General features: G+C 43.3%; 1 protein-coding gene across 1 annotated transcript in view; it reads right to left on the bottom strand.

The window, feature by feature from the left end:
- The window catches only part of LOC125916950 (hydrocephalus-inducing protein homolog), a 107,241-nt gene that overhangs the window by 44,542 nt on the left and 39,925 nt on the right, over positions 1-22,774 (bottom strand). The window contains exons 19-30 of the mRNA XM_049623196.1: positions 20,397-20,556; positions 20,120-20,292; positions 19,297-19,495; positions 16,652-16,751; positions 14,570-14,669; positions 12,310-12,478; positions 11,628-11,866; positions 9,634-9,745; positions 4,278-4,482; positions 3,316-3,551; positions 1,241-1,392; positions 939-1,128 (exon numbers count right to left, since the gene is read on the bottom strand). Coding sequence (XP_049479153.1) covers positions 939-1,128; positions 1,241-1,392; positions 3,316-3,551; positions 4,278-4,482; positions 9,634-9,745; positions 11,628-11,866; positions 12,310-12,478; positions 14,570-14,669; positions 16,652-16,751; positions 19,297-19,495; positions 20,120-20,292; positions 20,397-20,556 — 2,035 coding nt within the window. The remainder of the gene's footprint in view (positions 1-938; positions 1,129-1,240; positions 1,393-3,315; positions 3,552-4,277; positions 4,483-9,633; positions 9,746-11,627; positions 11,867-12,309; positions 12,479-14,569; positions 14,670-16,651; positions 16,752-19,296; positions 19,496-20,119; positions 20,293-20,396; positions 20,557-22,774) is intronic.

Raw genomic sequence — 22,774 nt, forward strand, 5'->3', positions numbered from 1 at the left:
TATTTCTTCATCAGGTAGCAAAGGATTTCAGATGGAAGGTTGCATATGTAGGAGTGAACAGCAATAAAAAAGATAACTATGTGGATAAATCTAAATAAGCCTTAACTGTATAAACCACAAAACCCAACAATATTAGTCATAACATCTTGTAGGGTTTAAAGTATAGAGGGAATCCAAAGCCTCCCAGAAGTTGTCCCTACTCCATCCTTCTATTTTTATGTTCCACTGTTTGTCTACTATCCCCTGTGTTCTCAAGAAGCTGGGGGCTGACTAGTTCCTGTTTATATATGACACTTTTTTTCCCCTTCTGTTCCTTTGTCTTTCCAGTCTTCTTTCTCCAGCTGGGATGCACTCACTGTCATACCCCTTCCTGAAACCTAGTTATCCTGCAATGCCCAGCTTGCATGTCATTTTATAGTGAAATTTTCCTTGATTCCCCTAGATGGGAGAAGATCATTTTTGAAAGTCTTATGGTTCTTTGGATGACACTTACACAGTTTATCACTTTTTGTTTGTAAAATAGAAACATAAATTTAATTGCTGAACCAAAGTCCCTTCAGATGTTGAAACTCTCACCCCTAATGAGGTTTCTTTAGTTTCTTCCTTATTAAAAATGCAATGTTCATTACAGAAAAAAAGTGGAGAGTAAGGAAGATACCAAGAACACCATAATCCTCCTACTCAGCTTAGGGTATATCACTGCACACTGCTTCACACGGTAACTATGAGTGTGCTATCTAATCTGCTTTCCTACACTCCTGGAGGGCAGACACCACAGCTGACTGGGCTCTGCATGTCCCATGTCTTACACAGGCTAACATATGAGGAACATCAAAGAAGTCCTCATAGATCAGGGATGGCAGAGTCCTCAACATCAGAAGTCTTTCTTCTGAATCATTCTTTTCCCTTTCCATCCCATACTTCACCTCCAATGGTACCTGGGCAGGGATGGTGCCATTGTTCTTGAGGATGAGAGGCAGCTTCTCTGACTGACCAAGCAGAAGCCTCTTAAAGAGGAGCAAGGGGTTTCCATTTTGGTTGTAGAGAACTGGTCGCACTACCGTCACCCGCGGGAGGTTCCCTTCCCCGACGATATCAAACACAAGGCTTCGGTTCTTGGTCAGATTGCTGCAGGGAACAGCAAGATGGAGGCCTGTCAGCCTGGCATGCCAGGAAGGACATTCCACAGAGGGTGTGGCCTGCAGCCCTGCTGTAAGAGAGGGAGCTGGGGAGCTGGTACCTAGGCAAGCCATCCAAGGTAGCCTCGAAGATACACTGGTAGGTCTGCATGGTCTGCGGGGTAAAGGTCACCGTGGCAAAGGCATGTGAGCGGCTGGCAACACACATCTTATTGGGTTCCACATCAAAAATGTCAACGATTCGGGCAATGAGCTGGGGAGGGGGAGCAGGGATCAGTGTGTTAGCTACTTTGCATCAAATAAGACTTACTTCTTATCTCTACTGCCCTTGCTGTAAAATCTTCCTCATCTAAACTCTGTGGTAGACATGCTCCATCCATTTCGTACATAGTCATGTCCCTGGAAGGAACAGCCTAGATACTCTGGGACCCACTCCTGAGCAATAACTAGCTGGACTTGGCTAGACCTATGATATTTGACTCAAACAGGTGAATTAAACCATATCTCAGATAGTGCCCCCCCCTCCCCTGCCACCTTTTTCTTTCCCTCTCTCTCAAACAAGTTAAGATGCCCAAAGGTCATTGGTGGTTGCTGATGTGGAGCTGAACTGGAAGCCAGACTAGAGAATAGAACAATGGAGACACCATGAGTGAGTGGCACATGGCCATTGAAAGATAGAGCTTCTGCTGGTCTTCTAAAAGTTGCATTACAGGTGACAATTCCAGTTCCATAGAGCTCTGGCTACATGGTGTGCTCTGACCTTTGTCTGAGGTCTCTGATTTATTGAAGCAAACCTTGCTTGTTTGGGCCATCCTGGGTTGGTTTCTGCTCCTTGCAACTCAAAGAGCTTTAGCTAGAACAACCTCCCACAGCGCTTGATCTGTCTGCATCTTGTGGCTGTGTTTTGGGAAGACTGTAGGGACCCCTGGCAAGGCCTCAAAAGGATTTTTGCATTTTTAATGATGGCAAATGGGATTCAAAACTATTTCCTCTTATTTTTAAGCTGAGGGCACGAAGGCTTCTTTGCTCTTTTCAAGGGATATTATGCAAATTAGGGAAGAGGAGAATATGTATGCAAATCCCCTGTTAAAAACCTATCATTTAGAAATAAGGCTTGCTCACTTTTTATGTTTTTAGTGTGGAATAGAAAGAAAGCTGTCCCTTCGTGTCCAAAAAAAGGTCAGAGAGTAATGACTGGATATCATCAGGGCCTGAGAGAAGTCATAAAAGGGATGAGATAGCCTTTCAAACCCTAACCTTCTGTGGTGACAGTCTCCTGAGACAGCACACACTCTTCTCAGCTCTAGACTAGGCCAACCCTTGAGTTATCTCCCCGCCACCATCACCCATGTGAACAATGCCAGCTCTGGGGCACAAGGACCACCTGGGCTAAAATTTCACCTTTGGGCAGAGAACTAAAGGAGCTGAGGTGAGACCAAACAGTATTTGCAGCACATCTGATTGTCTATTGACTAAGCTTCTCTCTTCGTATCCTTAATTTGCTGCTCTATTGTGAGGAAAAAGGACCTCAGTATGGTCTAACTCGGAGAGGAAAGGAGTTTCAAACCTACAGGCCCTGAGATAGGCATTTATTATTTACCTTATATGTGGATGAAGCTTGGCTCTAAACCCAGCCCTGTATCCCTAGGCTTCATTTTTCTAACTATAAAATGAGTATAATAACACAAAGTCTGGTTATACAAACTTTCTGCGAGGATGAAATGAGACAATAAATGTAAATAATTTAACAAAGTGCCTAGAATGCAGCAGGGGTTAACAATTGTTCATCACTTCACCTTACCCTTACACCCTGACATCCCCCTAATCCTCCTTAACCAGACAAATGTGCAACCCAAGGCAGCCTCCCTGAGCTGGCACTCATCTTTGGCTCTCCCCACAATGCTTGATCTATTATAGGTATAGGTGGCTGTTTGATGGATGAGAGAGTTACTCATTGGTGTGCACCATTTTAAAACCCAGAGGAGACATCCACTGAGAGAAATGTATGGCTCTTGGCTTAGGGGAAACTGCCCAGTTACCTCATATGATTTCCAGCAGGGCCTGAGAGGCAGATAATCCCCACTCATGTCTAGAGGCTCTAGAGTAGGGTTTCCAAGAGCTCTTTCCATAGCTTCCTGCCAGCTTCAGTGGGCCAGGGCCATTTGGGGCTGCTTACCTTGTTGGAGATGGGCTTAACTACAATGTTCACATCACAGGCGATCTTTCCCACATTGCTGATCTTGAACCGAGCCTTGGCCTGATGACCCACCAGGACGTTGCAGAAAATGAACTTGTTCTCATCCTCCACAAACAGCCCCCCACTCTCTATGGTCTGTAGGACATTGAGCAGGCTAGCGCTGTTACAAATCTTGTGCTCCTCAAATATCAAGGCACTGTTGTCAGTCACGAAGGCTGGGGAGTGGAGGGAAGAATGAGAGACGAGCCCTGATAGCCTGGTTCCTGCTTTCTGTAGTTGCTAATTTGAAGATTTGATTCCGATGGAGGACAATCATAAGAGGAGAGGTAGGGGAATTCACACAAGAGGGTGGGAGTGATGGCACAAATTCTATCTTCTCTTCTTTTTTTGTATTGCTCTTGCTGGTTATCAGACCCCAACCATATTTTCCTCCCAGTAGTAAGGAGAGGTAAGTTCTAGGATCCGGGGTGGACTTAGGAAAGAAGGGGGCATTTGGCCTATGTTGGTGTGAGGCTGCAGGGAGTCTACAGCAAAACAAGAGGAGTTCTCTCTGTGCTTTACCCGAATCTTGCTGAGTTAAAGTGATAATATGCACAGTCACTGAACATTGTTCTCTGTGTGTATGTTGCCCATGGGGAATGGCCAGGCCATGAGTGGGATTCGGTGTTCCTGGGTCCTGTGCCATATCTCATTACACCACGATTCCCAGATAATACTATTCATATGAGAATCCTGGACCAAACTCAGGAAGACTAGGAGTTTAAAGCTGCACACCTTCTGTGCATGCCTCATAAATCTTTAAGGAAAAATATGGCTGAAGACACCAGAGGAAGTTCTAAGGACCCAGAGGAAGCAGTTCAGCTATATCTGCTAAACATTTGAATGGTTGGTGGAGGGCAAGGTCTTTTAAGGGAGTGCTATCCAATCTGAGTGCCCAGTACCTGGTAGACAGGCTTCTGCCAACAGGCTGTAAGGAATGCCGCCAGGCTGATCTCTTGGGTCTCGGTCAGATATATCGATAGCTATGAATTCCTCACATCTTCCCACAGGGTCAGCCACGCAATCGACAGTGATAACCTGGGTTCCTCCGGAAGGGATAGAGCCGAACCCAGGGTAGATGGTGAACATGCCGTGGGTGAAGCGAGCCTGCAGGAAAGGTTGAGGGGTGAGAGGGGTGGGGTGACAGAGTCTGATCCCTTCTACCAGCATTGTGAGACGGTGTCAAGAGGGACCAGTTGGTTCTCTCCCCACAGGCTTTCTATGAACCCTAGCTTTCTTCTGGAGGCAGGGAAGGCCTGGGGAATCTTCAGGGATGGGTTCTCTCAGTGCTTCTTTCTGTGCACATTCCTTCTGACCAATCATGACTGAGTGGGAGCCTAAGGGAACAGACGTATTCCACATTGCACAACTCTTACCCAGAGCGGAATCTGCTGGCAGAGGGGTATAGACAGAGCACTGGCTAAGGATGTAGACTTTTGAGTCAGACAGTCATGAGTTTGAATCCCACCCCTGCTATAATCTAACTATTTGACCTTGGACAAGTGACTTCTCTGAGTCTCAGTTTATCCATGAAGTGGGGCTAAAGCCCCCACCTTGAATCATTGGCGGCATCAATGAAAAAAAAAATGTGCGTGAAGTACTTAACATAGCATCTGGCACAGAATTAGTGCTCAAAAAATGGGATATTACCACGTACTCCTCTGGTTCTCCCCCCTACCAGCTTTGTTGAGATGTAAATGACATATAACATTGTATAAGTTTAAGGTGTACAATGAGATGATTTGATACTGATATATACTGCAAAGTGATTACCACAATGTTAGTTAATGCATCCATCAGCTCACATAATTGCCATTTTTTTGTGTGTGAGGAGAATGTTTAAGATCTAGTCTCTTAACAACTTCCACATGTATAATACATTACTGTTAACTAGAGTCACCAAGTGCATATTAGATTCCCAGAACTTACACATCTTATAAACTGGAAGTTTGCACCCTTTGACCAACATCTCCCCATTTCCTCCACCACTCCCAACCCCTTGTGACCACATAGGGCTAAGGATAAAACAGGATAATCTCCCCATTTCAAGGTTCTTAATGTAATCATATCAACAAAGTTGATCATCTATCACCAGGGAAATGCAAAAAAAAAATCACAATGAGATATCACCTCACGCCTGTTAGAATGGCCATTATCAAAATTAGTATTGTGCACTATAGTGGGAATATAAATTGGTGAGAAGGAGAAGCTTTGGATAGTAAGAATACGGTTGAGTGTTGTCACAAAGGATCAAGGTCAGAGTGAGGGCACAGAAGAGCTGAAATGGATGGACGTGAGTTAGATGTAAGAAAGGGAAGTGGTGGTCAAAGAAAGGAATCTTAGAAGTCAAGAGTTCAGAAGCATCTCAGTTTCTTTTGGTATGAGATTCAGGGTGTGACCTCGAGAGCGAGTTGCGAAGGTGGGAGAGAGGACAAGATCATTGGAACTGAAAGGTAGGGTCGTGGAGGGAGGCCTCTCACTAAAGGCAAAGAAGATACAGTAGGAGAAGAAGGCAAAACAAACAAAACAACCCAAAAGACAAAAACCAATCCCAAACATATACATATATATTAGAAGGGATGAGAGTTATAGAAACATATGTAGAAAAAATATTATGTATGTTAATTAAATAAAAGGCTTCTGTTGAAGAGGAAAATACTTGAGAAGACATGAAAACCAGCATGTAGAAAATTCAATCCAAATGTAATCAATAATTACCAGTGTCCACCTAGTACAGAATACCTACTTTTTCTTATTTTTGCCTTCAATGCACAAGTGGTGGCTGGAGCTGCAGCAGCCATCTTGGAACCATGAAGAAAAGTCAAGAGAATTTCAAACACCAAAGAGCCTCTAACAACACAAGCAACTGTCTACCTTACCTAAACATATTCTATTTAGACCACTAATGTTGGATTTTCTGTTACTTGCAGCTAAACAGCATCCTACATGAGTAAGTCTTTCTCCTCTATGAAGCCTTCAGTGACTTTTAACACCTACCAGGAACAGTAGAACTTTATTTATTCATCTTTCTGGAGCTTCACCCTCCATACACACCTCAATTATAGAATTTACCATGTTGCTGGTCAACTGCTTAGTCACCCTCCTTCCTTTATAAGTGTCTAAAATATTTCCTCTACATCCATTTAGAACCATATTAGACAGTGTTATAAATTTTGTCTTAATTGATAAACATTATTTAGAAAACTCAAGAGGATAGGGAAGTATATTGAATTTACACACATAATCGCCTGCCATATTTTTACTTCCTTCTTGATGTTCCATAATTCTTTCATTTATTATTTATTTTGTGTTTAAAGAAATTCCTCCAGTCATTCTTTTAGGAGAGACCTGCTAAAAACAAATTATTTTACTTTTCCTTCATTTGAGAAAGCTTTAATTTTCCATTCATTTCTGAGGCATATGTTTGCTGGATATAAGATTCTGGCTTCACAATTATTTGCTTCCTGTGCTTGCAAAATGTTTTGCCACTTTCTTCTGGCCCCTATGATTTTTGATAAGAAAATCTGCTGTCGTTTAAATAGTTTCCCCCTATATGTAAGGTGTCATTCCTCTTTCACTGCTTTCAAGATTAAAAAAAAAAAAAGAAAACTTATTTTTAAGTAATCTCTACACCCAACGTGGAGCTCAAACTCACAACCCCAAGATCAAGAGTTGCATGCTCTATCAACTGAGCCAGCCAGGAGTCCCTGCTTTCCAGATTCTTTTGTCTTTAGTTTTTAGAAGTTTGACTATGATGTGTGTTGGTATGGATTTATTTAGGTTTGTCCTATTTGGGATTTTCCCAGATACTTGAATCTACAGGCTTACATCTTCTGCTAAATTTGGGAAGTTTCAGTCATCATATCTTTGAGTACCTTTTCATCCCAACCCTACTTCTTTTCTCCTTCTGGAACTCTGATGAAAAGGATATTAGATTTTTTGTTATAATTCCACAAGTCCCTCAGGGTCTGTTCATTTTTTTTATTCATTAGACTCAAATAGGCTTTCAAAAGACTCAAAACAGAGTTTATTTTCTCTCTTGTTTAGACTGGGCAGAAAAATGGCCTCTCAAAGATGTCCACATCCTAATCCCTGGAACCTGTATATATATTACCTTACATGGGGGAAAACTCTGTTGATGATTAAGAACCTTGAGATGGGGAGAGTATCCTGTATTACCTTGGGACCAATGTAATCACAAGGGCCCTGAGATATGGAAGAAGTAGGTCTAACAGAGTTAGAAGGGGATGTGACTATGGAAGAGGCTGGAATCATGTGATGTGAGAAAGACTTGATCCATTATGGCTAGTTTTGAAGATGGAGGGAGAAAGTTATTAACCAAGAAAGGCAGGTGCCCTCTAGAAGCTGGAAAAGGTGAGGAAATGGATTCTCTTCCAAAATCTCCAGAAAAGAATACACCTTTGCAAACACCTTGATGTTAGCCCAGTGAGTCCTGTGTCAAGCTTCTGAAGTATACAGATAGTGTAAGGTAAAATTTGCATTGTCTTAAACCACTAAGTTTGAAGTAGTTTGTTTTGAGAGCAATAGCAAAGAGATATAATACAAAGAATTTCTATTGTTATGTCTTCAAGTTCACTGGGTCTTTCCTCTGTCCCCTCCATTCTATTGTTGAACCCACCAAATGAGTTTTAACTTCTGGTTATTTTTTCAGTTCCAAAGTTTCCATTAGGTTCCTTATGTCTTCTCTTCCTTTGCTCAGACTTAACCATGTTTTCATTTGTTCCAAGCATGTTTAGAGTTGCTCTTTGAAGCATTTTTATGTTGGCTGCTTTAACACCTTTGTCAGATAATTTTAACAGTCATTTCAGTGTTGGCATCTATTAGTTTGAGATCTTCCTAGTTTTTGATATGATGAGTGATTTTCAGTTGAAACCTGGGGAATTTTGGCTATCTGAGACTCTGGATCTTACTTAAATCTTCTGTTTGAGCTGGCATTCTCTGACACCACTCTTTCAGGGGAAGTGGGGCACTGGCTCATTACTGCCAGGTGGGGGTGGGGGTACAGATCTCTGACTCAGACTTCTCATAACTGCCAGAGAGGGGTGGCAATTCCCATTTCCCACTGGTCGTAGACAGATACCTCCTTGGTGGAGAGGGGTAGGAGTACCTTGCTACTGTTCTGCTGATGCTTTCGGGTAGGGAGGTCCATTGTGGGGCAGGGAGGGATGTATCATTACCACTGGGTTGGGGTGGAACAAGGCTCCCTAAGTGGTGTCTTTACAATAAAAGGTGGAGGTGGTAGGGGGTAATGAAAACTCTACCTCCCCACTGGACATTCTCAAACACAACTCTGGAAGAGGTTTGGGACATCTTATGACAGCCTGAATAAGGTATAATTCTAGGCTCCCCACTGGATTTTGCTAGCAGGGGTCAGATATGGCCACAGATTTTTCTGTTGTTTGACTATAATAGGTCTTTTTATTTTTTTTAATTAGGCTTCATGACCAGCATGGGGCCCAACACAGGGCTTGAACTCATGACTCTGAGATCAAGACCTGAGCTGAGATCAAGAGTCGGATGCTTAACCAACTAAGCCACCCAGGTGCTTCTGTAATAGAAAAGTTCTTATGAAAGTTTTCTGTGTTGCTGGGCTGCTCTTTTCCTGGCCCTTTGGCTAGTGGGAGCAGGCTTTTGTTGGAGCTTTTTTTGGTTTGTGTCTGTTGATGTTTCTGGGTTGCTGGCTCCTTTTGCACCCAGTTTTAGATATATGAAGTAAAAAGAAAACTCAGGGAACTCACCATTGTGATGCTTGTTAGGTCCCAAGGATCCTAGGTAGTCTGATTTTTTCTCCTCACCTTTTGGTCTCCTATGTTAGTTTTGTATACAATGTGCAGGGTTTTTAGTTGTACTTAGTTGGGCAGAATAAAGAAAAGTATGTTTATTTCATCTTATTAGAGAAGTCTTAAAATCTGCTTTTATTTAAGTCTGTCCACATGGGTTTCTGTTTTTTTTATTAACAAATGATTCTTGATTAAAATATACATGAAAAGCTGAAACTTAATTTTAAGGCAATAAGGAGCCAATGAGGGTTTTAAAACAAGAGAGGATATCCAAATTAAAAGTCAACACCTTGCCGTAAAATGAAAGTAATATTTCAATATAACTAGAATTCCTGCCACCGTGGGTTCATTCAAATCCCTCTAGCCTAGGGGGGTATTTGTTGCAAGAACTAGTCAGGAGAAAACTAGTTGGGAGGCAGGCTTACGGGGCTTCTGTGACAAGGAAAAGGGTGCTCACCTGGTTTGTGATGTTTATTTCTTTCTGAACAGTATCAGAGAGCTTGGTTGCTTTGGAAGGGCCAGTCTTGTAGAAGCTTTCCCGCGATCTTGCATGTCTAACATGGCTGGTTCTGATTAAAGAAGCAGGAGTACACCCTCAGGTTGGGGTGGTGACATTCAGTACCACTTGTCTGCTAATTGTAAGGTCCCTTGTCCTAAGAATGAAGGAGGCAGCCAAGGGAGAATCTGGGCGGGGGGGGGGGGGGGTCAGCCTATTTATCATTAACCAACCTCACTGAATAATTATAAGAAAACTATATAGTAATTATACTTATTAACTATGATTCACAAGGACATGAACATTACTGCAAGAAAATAATAATTTTTAAATGTTTACTTGACTTCACTGGGAAGCAGTGTGTGAAAATTATTTACGGAAAATCATTTGTGGAAAAATCTTTTACTTGATCTTACTTAAAAAAAAAGAAATGTCAAATAGACTTAAATTCTGTCCCTTTTCTTCATATTTATAGTCATGGTGCTTTTAAAGTGAATTTATGCAATAGCTCAAATACAGGATTCTGGCTGCTGTTCACTTCTTTTGAAGCTAGTTTACCCATTAATTAGCTTGTCTAGATGCCAGTTAACCTACAATGTCAAATGTATTTGAGGTACAATCTTAGACTTTTGAGAGCTTTATATAATTTGAGCATTCACTTGCATAATGGCCAAAACAACAAAAGTTCAACCCCCTTTGAGTGTTTTGCGTTAAATTTGTACACACTTAAATGAAAAACAATTAAAATTTAAAACACTGTATGTTAACTAACTTGAATTTAAATAAAAAACAATTTAAAGAAAAATACAATTACATCATAATATCTGTCAAAGGTATTGAATTATTGTAAGATAAATGATAAAAAAATTAAGCTGAAATTAAATTTGGAAGAAAGAAAGTTTAAATAGCTTAACCCCAAATTTCTTAATACATTCAAGCTTAGCCAAAATGGAAAAACATATCTACAAAAATACAAAACAATTACAAACAGTGGATGTCTGATTTAAAACAATTACTTGTAAAGTCAATTTTAAATTAATTAATTAGGGGGTCAATTAATTAGTCAGGACAAAGTGCCTCAAAAATTGGTAAAACTATGCTTAATTTGCCAAAAAAGATGATCATCAAATAAAAGACAAAAGCACTCAGAAAGGTAAATTGTTTTAGTGAATTGGTTAAGAGCTGCCTTTTGAAGAATACAGACTTTCGCCGTTGGAACAGCTATTAAGTTAGCTCTTGTTATACCGGGTCTTCATGTGGAGAAGGTAAAAACAGTCCCAGGAGACTGAATGCCGCAGCACGCGTCTCTAGTCTACATTTCCAGGGTACCTTCTGCCATCCCCCACATGAAGCACAGCTATGATGTATTTTGATTTAGCTTGCGGTTATAATAGTCCCCCGACATCTTACAATAAAGAGGACACTGACTTACTGGGAGTCTTGTAGCACACACGAGAAGCACGAGGACAACAGACACAACCCCAAGGAGAAGACTTCACATCTGTTCAATTAAATTTACCTTAAATCTGACAGCAGTTAGAAAGCATATGAATCTGGAATCTGAGATGTGGGTTTAGAACTGAGATCTACTGGTGATTTCTTGCATAATCTTGGATGAGCCATTTCTAAATCTTAGTGACCTCAGCTCCACAAAAGGGGATTGGGTGAATTTAATGTCTTATTTATTTTTGAGGGAGACAGAGTGTGGGTGGGGGAGGGGCAGAAAGGGAGGGAGACACAGAATCTGAAGCAGGCTCCTGGTTCTGAGCTGTCAGCACAGAGACCTACAAACCATGCGATCATGACCTGAGCAGAAGTCAGATGCTTAACCGACTGAGCCACCCAGGCGCCCCGGGGATTGGGTGAATTTAGATGAAATATATGAAAGCTCTTTGTAAAATATAGTGTACTAATTAACCAGGGAATGGCATGAGTTAAGTGAATACTCATCTTACATTTTCTTTTGATGAATGGGGCTCTCCCCCATCAGCCTATAAAGGGCGTATCTGAAGTCAGTAACACCTTGATTTTCTATGGTGAAGGTGGTGCTTCTCCGAGTGCCACAGATCAAAGCTCCAAAGTTGATGATGGAGGAGGGGCTGATGTTGTATTTGGAGAACACTGCATTCACAGAAAACTTAATTGGGATGCTGGCAATGATTTCACCCCCTTCTGTGATGTTGGGCTCAATAATCTAGAAGGGAGGAAGAAGTGGGAAGATGTTAGCCATTATGCTCCAGAATTCCCATGACTACCTACTCCATTCTCTACTTTCATCATTGAAAGCCAATCTCATTTTTTTTTCATTCTCTTTTTATTATTTCAACAACAATGTTAGCGAAAACGTACCAGCCATGGACCAACAGGGACCGACTTTACCTACTCCTTCACTTTCCTGCTCTTGTTTTGCATTTGATGACTGAACTCAGCTCCTTTGGTGCTCCTCAAAGATCAGGGGCTACATTTCCTGTCTGGCACTCTAGATTCCTGATGACTTTGCACACCTCCCACCTGACCTACTCTTGCCTGCTAGCTAGGGACCAATCCCTAGAGCATGTATTAGATCACGTACTCTTCTTTCCAAAATGAGTCCCACAGTCCTGCCACCGAGTGAATCCTCCCTTTGAGCTGTTGTACCTGACAGCGCAGAATTGGCTGGTACTCAATCTTCACTTCCTTTTTTGCACGAAATGACACCTGGACATTTGTGGGCTTTTCCATTGTGGTCAGTGAGCCCTTTTTGGGTAGGACTGAGATCATGGAATTTACATTGGTTGCCAAAATCCCTAAGGAGTCCACAGAAAAGCTGAAAGATAAGAATAAAGGTCAGTTTAAGTCATTATGGGGAACCCATGATACTAGAGAGGAAATAGACTGTTGAGTGCCTGCCATGTCCCTGGCCCTGCTTAAGCATGGTGTCTAGAAGTGCCCACTGTGCTCTGTATGTTCTGACCACCCCTCCACAGCCAGGATAGATGAGGCCAGAGATTGGTGCATGAGGCAAAGACAGCCATCTGTAGCCTGAGGTCAAGAGGTGCCTTTGCAGAATATCTTTGCCCAACAGAGACGCTTGATGCTAGATAAGGATCAACTAAATGAATTCATCTCTCTGTCTCTCTGTCGTTCTTCCTCCCCTCTCTGTGACTGTATGCAGCACATACAGAGGGAACAGTGATGCAGAAGCCAGGGGATCTAAGGAAGGAGAGAAAGCAGGGGTAGAAGCCATTTAACAGGGACACTTGGAAAGGGAGGCAATGGCCCAATGGGGGTGAGGTGCGAAGCCACAGAGAGCAGCTGGCTCATGAGAATGGCAGAGAGATTGGAGCAGAAGCAAGGAACTTAAGCTGAGGCAGGACACCTGGAGTTGTCATGGGGACCTCAACATCACCCCCATGCTCCAGGAGGCCTGGTGGCTCTACTGCTGCACACCTGGTACCTGAGTTTCCTCCCTTCTCCGCACAGCCTTCCGGTGAATTTTGATCACCTGTTCCATCCTGAAGGTGACCGTTCCACGTAACCTCAAAGAGCAGAGCTAACGCCCCAATGATAACCTACAACAAAACTCACCAACAGGCAAGACTCCATTCAGCGCTAATTCCAAGGGGACAGTGGCTTTCTTTTAGCTTTTATCTATATTTACATTTCAATTTATGAGTCTAGTAATGGTAGCCCTGAGGCAGGACCTCTCTCACATCACTGTTCTGTCAGCTGAAATGAAACTATCATGAATACACTGGATTCCTTCTAAGTCCGTGAGGGGGAAGTCCCCTTATCAACTGCAGTTTTTCTAGGGGGGCAGGATAATTGTCCAGAGAATAGATTGTAGACTGGCCACAGGTGCTGGCACTGCCCCCAAGGTTTGTGTGACCCTCTGCCTGAGTGACCTTCTCCCTTCCCCAACCCAGTACCACCCTTTCCTCTCTGAGAAATCTCAGATTCAGTGTTTCTTTTTTTTTATTTTTTTATTTTTTTTATTTTTGAGAGAGAGACAGAGTGCAAGCAGGCAGGGACAGAGAAAGAGACACACGCAGAATCTGAAGCAGGCTCCAGGCTCTGTGCTGTCAGCACAGAGCCCGATGGGGGGCTCAAACCCATGAACCCATGAGATCATAACCTGAGTTGCAGTCTGAGGCTTAACCAGTGAAGCCACCAAGGTGCCCCTTGTGTTTCATTTTTAAAATTATTTATTTATTTATTTTTAAAAATTTGAATCCAAGTTAGTGTCATAATGATTTCAGGAACAGAATTTAGTGATTCATTACCTACGTATAACACCCAGTGCTCATCCCAAGTGTCCTCCTTAATGCCCCTTGCTCATTTAGCCCATCCCCCCACCCAACCCTGCTCTAGCCACCCTCAGTTCTTTGTATTTAAGAATCTCTTATGGCTTTTCTCCCTCTCTGTTCTTATATTAGTTTTGCTTCCTCAAGAAAGAGCACAAGCTGGAGCTCTATTCTACCAGGCCACCATTTAGATTCCAGAACACAGTGGTTCTTAAAATTAAAAAAGAAAACTGGAAAAATCCCTTTCTTCACATGCAGTCTTAGGTGGAATGCTGCCTTATGAGACAGATAGGAGCCAGCTGAGGTCCCTATCCCCAGTCTCTCCCTCCACCCCCAGGACCTCCCCTCACCTTCACCCAACCTCTCCCTCTGAGTCTCCCTCCCACCCCTGGACCCCTGTGGCTCTGGGTGCATTCAGAGGACCCTGAAGGACCCCTGTAAAGCCACAGAGTTGAGAGCCTCTGCTCTCAGGAGCTGAAATCCCATTCGTTTGAAGCCTGAGTGAGGCTCAAAGCAGAGATGGTTTTTATGATTTCCCCAGTCAAGGTTTTTTTTGTATCTCCCAGACCGTGAGTGGATGGGGATGACCATGTGACCGATGGTTTTCAGGTTACCTGAACATGATCTCATATTTCCCACGGTTCTTCAGCTGCAGGGGCTGCTTCACCTCTTCCATGACCTTCACAATCCCGAAATCGAGGCCTCCTTCAGCTCCTGCAGAAGCCAAGGGCCAGGGTGGGGAGGATGAGTGGATGGCACAGGGGTGAGAAGCAGGGGAACTCCCTATTGAAGTTCACGTGGAAAATTCACGGCGACAAGTTCAGAGGATTTGTTTTCTGAAAACACTGTGGCTAAAAATACCTCGAGCAATTGAGTCTCAGCCAATAAACAATAGACACTGCTCTTGAGCCCAGTTCAAGTTGGGTGGCTCCCCCTGGTTTCCATCTTAGGACCACTGTCCTTCCTTTCATGCTTTCCACTAGCTAAAACTTCTGCTATTAAAAATTTTTTTTTGCATCAAGTGTATAATATACATACTTAGAATATTACGTATAAATTTGTATTGTTTTACTTAATATTGCATCATAAGCATGTCTCCACATAATTGAAAACCTCATAAATGTGATCTTGATGGCTATATGTATACCATGATAGGCTGTTCTATAACTTAAAATATTATTTCTATAATAATAATATTCCATTCTTAATAGACATTTAGGTTATTTCCAATCTTCCATTATTACAAATAATGCCGCAATAAGTATCTTTGTACATAAGACTAATGACACGTGGGTGCGCATGTGGCTCTTGTGTTCTATGCATCCTGCTGAGAAGGAGACCAGTCAGAAAAGGGAGAAATGATGGAGAACTGCATGCTAAAAGGGAGGGATCTAACCCGGGTGTTAGGGCAGTAGAATGGGCAGAATGATGCCCTGTGCCCCCGGAAGGTATCCATGTCCTAATCCCCGGAATCTGTGAATATGCTAATTTACATGTCAAAGGAGAATTATGGATGGAATTAAGGTTACTAATCATCTGACTTTAAAAAATAGAAAGGTTGTCCTGGATTCTCTGGGTGGGCCCAATGTAATCACAAGGACCCTTAAAGGAGACAGAAGTGGGAGAACTAGAGAGATGGTGGCATGAGAAGGACCTGGCCCAACGTTGCTGGCTCTGAAGATGGAGGAAAAGGACCATGCCCTAAGGGATGCAGGCAGCTCCTAGAAGCTGGAAAAGGCAAGGAAATGGATTCTCCCTCAGAGCTTCCAGAAATGAGTGCAGCTCTGCCAACACCTGATGTTAGCCCAGGTAGATCTGCTTTGGACTTCAGAACCACAGCACTGTAAGCTGATAAATTTGTGTCGTTTTAAGCCACAATGTTTCTGGTAATTTGTTACAGCAGTGATAGAAAACTGTTGAAATTTTTAATTTAGGTTAGGTTTTAATTTAGGTTAACACAGGTTGGAAGAAGACAGGCACTACTCTAAGATGACTGTTCAGAAAAAAGCTCTGCAAACTTTCTACTAATGGCCACCCCTCGTCATCTCCCATTAGAGAAATTAAGATTCGTAGTAATGTTGCTAACATTATTCGGGGATTTGCATTACAATTGACTGAAATTCCACCCCCTCCCCAACATCCACTAGTCTTCCTCTACATAAGAAATATACTAAGCGATGAATCACAGGAAACTGCCCCCAAAACCAAGAGTACACTGTATACACTGTATGTTAGCCGACTTGACAATAAATTATACTTAAAAAAATACTTAATTTGAAAATAAAAAGAAACATACTGTACTATCAGAGAAAGACAAATACCATATGATTTCACTCATGTGGAATTTTAGAAACAAAACAGATGAATATATGGGAAGGGGGTGGGAAGAGAAGAGAGGGAAACAACCCACAAGAGAATGTTAATGATAGAGAACAAACCAAGAGTTGATGGAGGGAAGTGAGTGGGGGATGGGCTAGATGGATGATGGGTACTAAGGAGAGCACTTGTCGGGATGAGCACTGTGCATTGTATGTGTATGTAAGTGATAAATTACTGAATTCTACTCCTGAAACCAATATTGTACACTGTATATTGGTTAACTAAAATTTAAATTAAAAAAAAACAAACAAACAAGAAATATACTGCACTGAAAGATGTGACTTCCAAACACCCATTCCTTGAAGGGGTCAACAGACCTTTGGGAAAGGTGATGTCCAAGGCAACGTCGTAAGACTCTGCGAAGACCATGATGTTTTCAATCTGAACAACACCAACAAGATTGTCTGCATCTAAAACCTGTTGGGGTAAGAGAAATTCTTGAGTAAAAGCAAGATCCACAGGATGCTTGGAGCTTGAACTATGTACCATGCAGTGGGAATGATGGAGAAGGAGGCATGGTGTAGAATATTTATAAGATGTATTTAGCTTTGGACTTCAGCGAGCATTTGGTATGATTAGTATACTCATAACATCCTCTGGGAAGTACCAGTGTAGACAATAAATATAAGAATGTGAAAAAGACCTGTATTTTTCATCTTGTCCACTTATGGGTTTTAAATATTTGCATGATTGCCACTACATTATTGAAGTTGGGGTTGTGAGTATGCACTGCAGAAAAGTGCTCTTTGGAATATTTATTTATTTATTTATTAGAGAGAGAGAGAGAGAGAGAGAACAGGGGAGAAGGGCAGAGGGACAGGGAGAGAGAGAATCTTAAGCAGGCTCCATGCTCAGCACAGAGCCCCAAGACTGGTGTTTAAAACATTGACCTGGGTGGTGCAGCCAGTTAAGCGTCTGACTCTTGATCTCAGCTCAGATCATTGTATCTCATGGTTCATGAGTTCGAGCCCCATATTGGGTTGTATACTGATGGTGCAGAGCCTGTTTGAGATCCTCTCTCCTTCTCTCTGCCCCTCCCCTGCCTGTGCTCTCTCTCTCTCTTTCTCTCTCTCTCAAAATAAAAAATAAACTTAAAAAATGCCGACTTTCATCGTCTGATATTCATACACTATAATTGTTGATTAAATGAATCTATCAGTATCTGTGTTCAGCTATCTTAAGGACTGTCATAGGTATGTGATAATAGAGATTAGATCCAGTGAGTGGACCCCAAAGTAGCAACAGGATTAACTCATGTAAATTACAGTTGGAAATATGAACTCAACCCAAGGAAGAATTAATAGTCAGACCTGTTCCAAGGAAAATCAAGCTGCTTTGAGTATTGGTAAGTTTTCTATTCCTACAAGTATTCAAAGAGAAGCTTGGATAATCCCTTGATTATCCTTGATTGTTGCGGAATTGATTCAAGCATCAAAAGTCAGTGGCATTCATTCATTCGTTAGTTCATTTTACAGATTCTACTGAGTACCTTCTCCGTAAGGCCTGTGCTAGACACTGGGGGCATGATGGGGTAGTGGAATGAATGGTGGCCATGTATTAACCCCTGGAACCCAGGAAGGTGACTTTATTTGGAAAAAGTCTTTGCAGATGTAATTGAGTTAAAGATCCTGAGGTGAGATCTTCCTGGATTATCTGGGTGGGCCCTATACCTAATGACAAATGTCCTTATAAGAGACAGAAGAAGAGGAAATGCAGATAGAAAAGGCCATGTGAAGACGGAGGCAGAGTTAGAGAGAGATGCAGCCACAGGCCCAGGAACACCTGGAGCCACCAGAAGCTGGACGAAGCAAGGAAGGATTCTTCCCCCAGAGTCTTCAGAGGGAGTATGACCCTGCAGACTCCTTGATTTCAGACTTCTGGCTTCCAGAACTGTGAGAGAATAGATGTGTGTTGTTTTAAGCCACTTAGTTTGTGGGCATTTGTTTACGTCAGCCCTTGGAAATGAATACAGATGATGAGCAAGTCAGGCAAGATCTTGCCCTGATGGAGTTCACATAAGAAAGTAGAGAAAGAAACAGGATATCTGAAAGGGGGAGATGCTCTGAAGGATAGAAGACAGGGCGAGTGATCGCACATAACAGGAGATTACCTTGATGCGGTGACTAGGGGAACCCAGTTGGAGCAGTGCTGTTTAGCGGACCTCAAGGAGCCTGGGGGTGACATTCTTGGCAGGGTTGCTGCAAGGCCAAAGGCCTGAGGCAGGAAAAAGCCAAGAGACCACATGATGGAGCCTATGAGTGAGAGCGAGGTTGGATACTGAGGCAGGCAGGGACTGAGAAGCAGGGGACCCTGAGCTCTATCCTCACTACAGCTAGAGCCAGCAGAGTGCTGCTGGAAGGAGAGGGGCCTGACCTGACTGACCCAGATGGGGAATGGGCCTCTGCCAAAGTCCAGGCGAGAGATGCTATAGACAGCCTGGGCGACGGTGGAAGCAGGAGTGAGGGCAGAGGAGCGGCCAGGTGGGAGGTATCCTGGGAGACAGAACTAGCAAGACTTGGAGGAGGACGGGGCCGGACACAGGCTGTCATGGAAAGGAGGGAATCAAAGATGGTTCCTAGGTGTCTGTTGGGAGCACCTGGGCGAAAGGTGATGTTTATGGAGACAGGGATCTAAGCAGTGACTGGGTTTGGGAGTGTGAAATCAGGAATCTCATGCTTACAAAGGGATAGTAACACCATCAGTCAGTCACTCACTCTGCATTGAATGAGTGCTCTGTTCCTGGCACCAGGAAATCAGCCACGAGTGAGACTGCCTTGATGGAGCTTACAACTGTGTGCAGAATGAGACACCGTGGGTTGATGGTTGTCAAATGGGGATCAGTTGGGAGCACGTAAGAGGGAAACCTGGCTGTGGTTGTGTGTGGGTATGTGTATGTGTGTCTATCAGGGAACCCAATATGTACACATTTGATGACCAAGTCTGAAGATATGTGAAGCCTCACCTCCAACCGGATCACCCTCTTGATGTTGACAGGCTTGGAGGGCAGGAAGTGCACCTGAAGGCTGTACTCAGCCTTGGGGGGGATGGTCCCCTGCATGGTGGACACAGTGAAGTCATCGCCCAGGTGCTCCAGGCTGGTGACCCGCCAGGCCACGGGCAGGGGTGTGACGTTGCGGAGAAGAACCACCTTGGATTCTTTTCTGCAGGGACCAAAAGAAATTTTGTCAGTTTCAAATGATTCTGATTTATTATGGCGGGTCAGAAAAAGCACTTCTGGTTATTTCAATCATTGCTTAGTTCACTAACCAGTGTTTATCAGGTAATGGGACCTGGTGTTAACAATCAAGGAATGCAGGATACATATCATAACAATATTCTCTTCTAGTAGCCCCAGAAGTAAACATTCTATTTAGAATAATATGAAGCCAGTGAATGAGTATGTTAAGTTCCAGTTTTGGTCTAGTATTCTCTCTTTATGTTCCAATTTCTAGACCAAGGATTCCTAACCTTTTAGGGTAATGGACTGCTTAGAGAACCTGGAAAAAAGTGAGACCTTCTTCTGAGAAAACTGCAAATATGCACACACTTTGGCAATTGATATTGGGAATGGGGGTGCTTCCTGAACCCCACTGAAGTCAAGTTAATTTGTGAACTGAATAGGATTATTAACCATTTTGGCCTGCACAGGACTAGAAGTTTCCCAGGATGCAGACTTTCAGTGCTAAAACTAGAAAAGTCCTGAGAAAATCGGGATGAGTTGGTTGCCCTAGAACTAAATGTTCTTTAACTTCCATTGCAGTCCTCGTATCATCCAGAATTCTGACCTGTGCAGCAAGAGCCGATCAAAATGCAATTTCCTGGGTTCCAGCTCTAGTTCTGGGCGGACCCCTTGGCAGCTTAATTTGAAGACCGCTGGCTCTGGGTTCTCCTTGATGCAGCAGACAATGCAGTCGTCAAAGACACCAACTGCAGTTGGGTAGGCCCATATGTTCAGCATCTAAAGGAAGAGTCAAAACAAAATACATTTATGCCGAGAACACCAAGGTGTCAAATTTCCCAAGAAAGACTTGCCCTGGTGGACTTGTTTCCAGGTGACTGTACCTGCTTCTCATTGGGTTTCAGAATCATGTTGATGGGCTCCAGGAAGTAGGTGTTTGCTTTGACATCATTCTGAAAGCAGAAGAACACCTCTGCAACCATTGGCGAATTGTTCAGGATTGTCAATGTTTCCATGTTGCCTGGGAACAAGGATGACTTGTACCTGTAAATGAACAAGAATTAGGGATGTGGCGGGGGGCAGGGGGCGCCTGGGTGGCTAAGTCGGTTAAGTGTCCGACCCATGATTTTGGCTCAGGTCACCATCTCACAGTTCATGAGTTCAAGCTCATGCATGCTGAAAGCACAGATCCTGCTTATGATTCTGTCTCCCTCTCTCTCTGCCGCTCCCCTACTTGCTTTCTCTCTCTCTCTCTCTCTCTCTCTCAAAATAAATAAACATTAAAAAAAAAGAATTAGGGATGTGGATGTGAGCACTGAGAGTTCAGGTGGAAAAGGAGATTGTGGGGTGTACAAAGGGTAGTATGGTTCACTGAGGCAGTAGCGTGGCAGCTAAGAACACAAGCTGTGCACTTGTGGAGACTCGTGGCTATGACCTGACCCCTCTCCCTGCAAGCCTTGGTCTCCTTATCTCTAAGAGGGGAAGATAATATTTGTTAGGATTTCTATGACTATTAAATGCAGTGGCAGCTATCACGGCAAAGAATTCTAACAGAACCAGGCAGCTCTATCCTTCCCAGGGCTTATCTTCCCAGGAGGCATGAACCTTTGAGTAACTTATTATTTCACATCTGTCTTAGAGATGACCTCCTTTACCTCCTTCTCCTAGACCTGTACAAGATGTTACTGTTGTGACGTGCATTCATTTGGTGTGGTTCGTATAAGGCTGTTTCTGTTCCTTCGTGACTCTCCACAGAGTTGAGAACTGTTGGCATTAGAAGCTGCTCAATTAATGGCACTGAACAGAAAAGGAATCACAGAAGGTACAAGGCATGCCAATGAAGATGCTCATCATCAGAGGTCAGAGCACAGGTCAGGAAAACAGTCACCATACTCTTCACTGCTGCCCAGAAACAGTCTGAAAAGCTTTTTGGATAGACAGTGATAAAGGAAGGAAGGAGAGCAAATGGCAGAGACCAAGTCAGGGTCATAGAGACAGAATTTTCTCAGTGTCAACACCAAAGCGGGGGTGACCTTCATATCTAACTGGTCACCGCCACCATCCAGCACTGTGCTAAGTCTCATGTGTATTATCCAGTTCAATTTCACAAATCTGTGGGTGGGTGCTATTATTTTCCCATTTTGCAGATGAGAACATTGAGGCTCAGCAAGATTTAATAAAATAAATAAATAATAACAGATTGTACTGGGCCTTGTTTCTGGGCCACTGTAATCCTCTCCTTCTGGACCAGCGCTGTCTGGCCCCAAATTCTGGTTGGTTCCACCGCTGTCAGAACACATGCCTCTCTGAATGGCCATAATTTCCCTGACTTCTGACCTTGGCTGCTTTGTACATCATGTCCATCAACCTGACCCCCCTCCATCTCTCTCTGAAACCCTTCTATTGGGCCTTGAAGATCCACTCCGTTGTCAGCCAACCCTCCTCATCTGGGCTTTCTGGTCCAGCCTCTTAGGAAATAAACTCCGGGTATTAAGGGACTGGAGAACAAAGAGGGCTCGTTAGTTGCACCAAGTCAGTGAGAACACAAACATTCTCTACTTATCACAGTCAATGCTAGACGGAATTAAGACGTGGCTAGAACTGGGTCCAGTTTTGGTCTTAACCTCCCTGCCTACACAATGGGAAGTTTGTATGTGACCGAACAAACTGGTCTCACTAGAAATGTATGGCCATCACCCTCACCTGGGGCACCCAATTTTGCCTGACAACTTTAATCTGTTTCTCGTATTCTACCTCCCCAGCTTTCCACAAAGACTCTTTAATCTGCTGTACATTTTCTCAACAGTTTTATCTTCCCTCCACTTCCCTCCCTGTTAGGGATGACCTTGAAAATGTGTCACGGAGAAAATAGATGGTTGCATGGGAACCTTCTCACTGTTTCGACCAAATCTGCACCTGAAGCCATCTGCCTTCCTCTCTCCTAGTAGGAGGTGGTGGCCCCTCTTCCTGGCAAGAACAGCATCTCTGTATCCCATTGTGTAGTCTCAGGGAGCTGTACCACTGATGGCCCTTACTTCCTCTCAAAACTCTGACCTCTTCCTCCCTGTGTCCTCTTGGCATCCCAACATCATGAGAACAACAGTGTGTGAGCAGTGTTCCCTGGACTCCATGTCTCCCTCTCATCCTTGACTGCCTCTCTTTGTTCACAGTCAAGCTTTCCAAAGAACTATCTTCACACTCCATCTCCTTCCTTTTACCAGCCACTGACTCCTCAACTCACTTTGCTTGGGTTTCATCCTCA

The sequence above is a fragment of the Panthera uncia genome, unplaced genomic scaffold (genome assembly GCF_023721935.1).
Source record: "Panthera uncia isolate 11264 unplaced genomic scaffold, Puncia_PCG_1.0 HiC_scaffold_1349, whole genome shotgun sequence".
Classification (NCBI taxonomy): domain Eukaryota; kingdom Metazoa; phylum Chordata; class Mammalia; order Carnivora; family Felidae; genus Panthera; species Panthera uncia.